The sequence below is a fragment of the Bidens hawaiensis genome, unplaced genomic scaffold (genome assembly GCF_021521415.1).
Source record: "Bidens hawaiensis isolate Kalapana, Puna unplaced genomic scaffold, B.hawaiensis_p1.1 tig00011072_1, whole genome shotgun sequence".
Classification (NCBI taxonomy): domain Eukaryota; kingdom Viridiplantae; phylum Streptophyta; class Magnoliopsida; order Asterales; family Asteraceae; genus Bidens; species Bidens hawaiensis.
In genome coordinates, this window is record NW_027491852.1 from 573,408 (window position 1) to 575,946 (window position 2,539).

The window sequence follows — 2,539 nt, forward strand, 5'->3', positions numbered from 1 at the left end:
ACATTCTCTAGCTAGAAAACACTTACTAGCATATACCCAAAATGATTTATAAATTTCCTTAAATGCAAAGAATAAGCTAAAATCGTGCAACATCATGGATTACAGTTGATTATTGAGTAACCAATAAGCTTTATTCTTTATTCTTGATTTACAGTTGATTATTGAGTAACCAATAAGCTTTAGACATGTATAACTTCCTAATATAGAAATACAAGTTTGCTTAAAGAGGGAATAGGATCTCTTTAACAAGCACTTAAAGAGAACTTTCCGAATTTGGTAAAACTTTATGCTGCTGAATCTCTTCAATCCTTTAAAGACTACCATTTTTTAGTCTCTGTTTGATATTTACTTCTCTATAAAAAGGCACTTATGCATCAAATACAACTCACACATTTTCACACACCTAGTGAACTCCACCAATCTCTCTCTCTCTCTCTCTACATCATCACTTTCATCAACATCATGTCCAGAATGGCTGAACCACTGGCAGTAGGAAGAGTGATAGGAGAGGTGGTGGACACATTTACACCAAGTGTCAAATTGAATGTGACCTACAATCTCAACAAGACTGTCTCCAATGGACATGAGCTCATGCCTAATCTCATTACCACTAAACCTCACGTCGATATTGGTGGTGAAGACATGAGATCTGCATACACCCTTGTAATCCTCTTCATCTCTAGCATTATATATATGTTTATATAATTATATCTGTATGTTAACTTTGTCTTATTTCGACTTCAAGATCATGACTGATCCAGATGTTCCTGGCCCTAGTGATCCTTACTTAAGAGAACATCTCCACTGGTAAGATTTATAGATTTCGGTCTACAGTTTTCTAGTATATTTATTATATTCTTAAAGTGCCATTTAACTTTAACTGAATATGAACAAATTTTGGACCCCATTTTACGTTACAGGATCGTGACAGACATTCCTGGTACCACTGACGCATCTTTCGGTACATACATTTAATCATATGCATGAACCACATTATTTTTCTTTAATGCATTCCACGCATAATCTGAATTGCACATAATGCAGGGAGAGAGATTGTAAGCTATGAGGCACCGAAGCCGGTAATAGGGATTCACCGATATGTGTTCTTACTGTTCAAACAGAAAACAAGAAAATCGGTGACTCCACCGACTTCCAGAGACCGTTTCAACACTCGTAGCTTCAGTCAAGAACATGGGTTAGGATTACCCGTTGCTGCGGTATATTTCAATGCTCAGAGAGAAAATGCGGCCCGTCGAAGATGATATTCATCGTATTAAACATCTCAAATTTTATTAATTATGCGTATATGCACTCTGCAGCCTCAATAATAAAGAAGAGAAAAGTGATAATGTTGAATAAAACAATAAAACTAGATTTTATGTATGTGAAGAAACACTAACCAGACCCCAGCCAGATTACTGGTAACCTGGGGGTTGGAGAGATGTTTCCCACGAGGGGTTAGACCCTTGGAAGATGGTTCTTCTGATAACCTGCAAAACAGACACCGTGAGCTCGTCACTGAGAAGGGGGGGGGTTCCTCCTTGTGACCACCCTCCGGCGTGAGAATCAGACTAGATTGCTCTTTAAATATAAAAGTATATTAAGAGATTGCTAGAGCAGATATCAGGTATAATATGATGATAATGTAGTCAGATATGATCATACCATTTGTGGTATTTATAGCCGAAGGTAGGTTTCCAAGGGGTTTAGCCGGCCCAACACGCTACCAACTGTAACCTATGCACGTGCCCTGCCTGTGAGTGGTGAATAGGTAGCGGCTGACACAGAGCAGGCGTGTCGTGCACTCTTCCTCTTCTGCCAACTACAGGCTAGGCACGTGGTATGGCAGGAGTTGGTGGGTAGGCGGCGGCTATTGGTCACAGTGCTGTGGCGTGCTGTCTGCCATGCTGTTGTCAGTGAGCTGTCGCATTCTTGGTCAGATCTTTTGTCTGTACCTCGTCAGGTATCACACAAAAGATCCTCCATCATACGGACTGGCTCATTTAGGCGGGAGTTTTCCCCCTCCCGCCTTTGCTCATTCCTTCAGGTGACACTGGGGAGAGTTAAGTGCCTAGTGCGTGTAGCCATGCTGCGCGGGTGGCCTTCCCTCATGGCTTGTATCCGAGGCTGCGGGAACAGGCGGAGTCCTTCACCATGGGAGGCATTTCCTGCGGGACCAGCTTGCATACTGCGCGTAAGGACGTCACTTCTCTGAGCATGGTTGGTCCTGCGGATCCAGTTGGTCTCTGCGCAGACGTCCCTGTTTAAGGTGAGTCTTGCGGGTCCAACTGGGCTCTGCTGGGACCTACCTCTTCAAGTCCCCCCAGTCCAATGTTCTTCTCATGCGTGTTTAATAAAGTGAGGTGAACTTTTGGACTTAAAAAGGGTTTTGAAAAGGGTTTTGTAAGGTTTTCCATGGGAAGTCCTTGTCACTTGCAGAAATGCCCGAGTTTCCTGCTTGGTCTTTGGGTATGATGCGGGTAGGTCTGTAACCTCCTCGCAGGTCAGGAGCATTGAGTCCCAGTTGTGTGGATTCTCC

The 2,539-nt window shown here is 42.9% G+C and overlaps 1 protein-coding gene across 1 annotated transcript; it reads left to right on the top strand.

Moving 5' to 3' along the window:
- Positions 1-310: 310 nt before the first annotated feature.
- Positions 311-1,262, top strand: LOC143536931 (CEN-like protein 1). The gene is made up of 4 exons (XM_077030810.1): positions 311-663; positions 746-807; positions 921-961; positions 1,045-1,262. Exons 1-4 carry the CDS (start codon positions 370-372, stop codon positions 1,260-1,262), a joined length of 615 nt encoding a protein of 204 aa, XP_076886925.1. The 5' UTR covers positions 311-369.
- The last annotated feature ends 1,277 nt before the right edge of the window (positions 1,263-2,539 follow it).

Excerpts from the sequence above, each read along its gene's own strand:
- LOC143536931 (XM_077030810.1), top strand. The coding sequence starts at position 370 with ATGCATCAAATACAACTCACACATTTTCACACACCTAGTGAACTCCAC. Across the intron at positions 664-745 it reads TGAGATCTGCATACACCCTT|ATCATGACTGATCCAGATGT; the intron begins GTAATCCTCTTC and ends TTCGACTTCAAG. Across the intron at positions 962-1,044 it reads TACCACTGACGCATCTTTCG|GGAGAGAGATTGTAAGCTAT; the intron begins GTACATACATTT and ends CACATAATGCAG.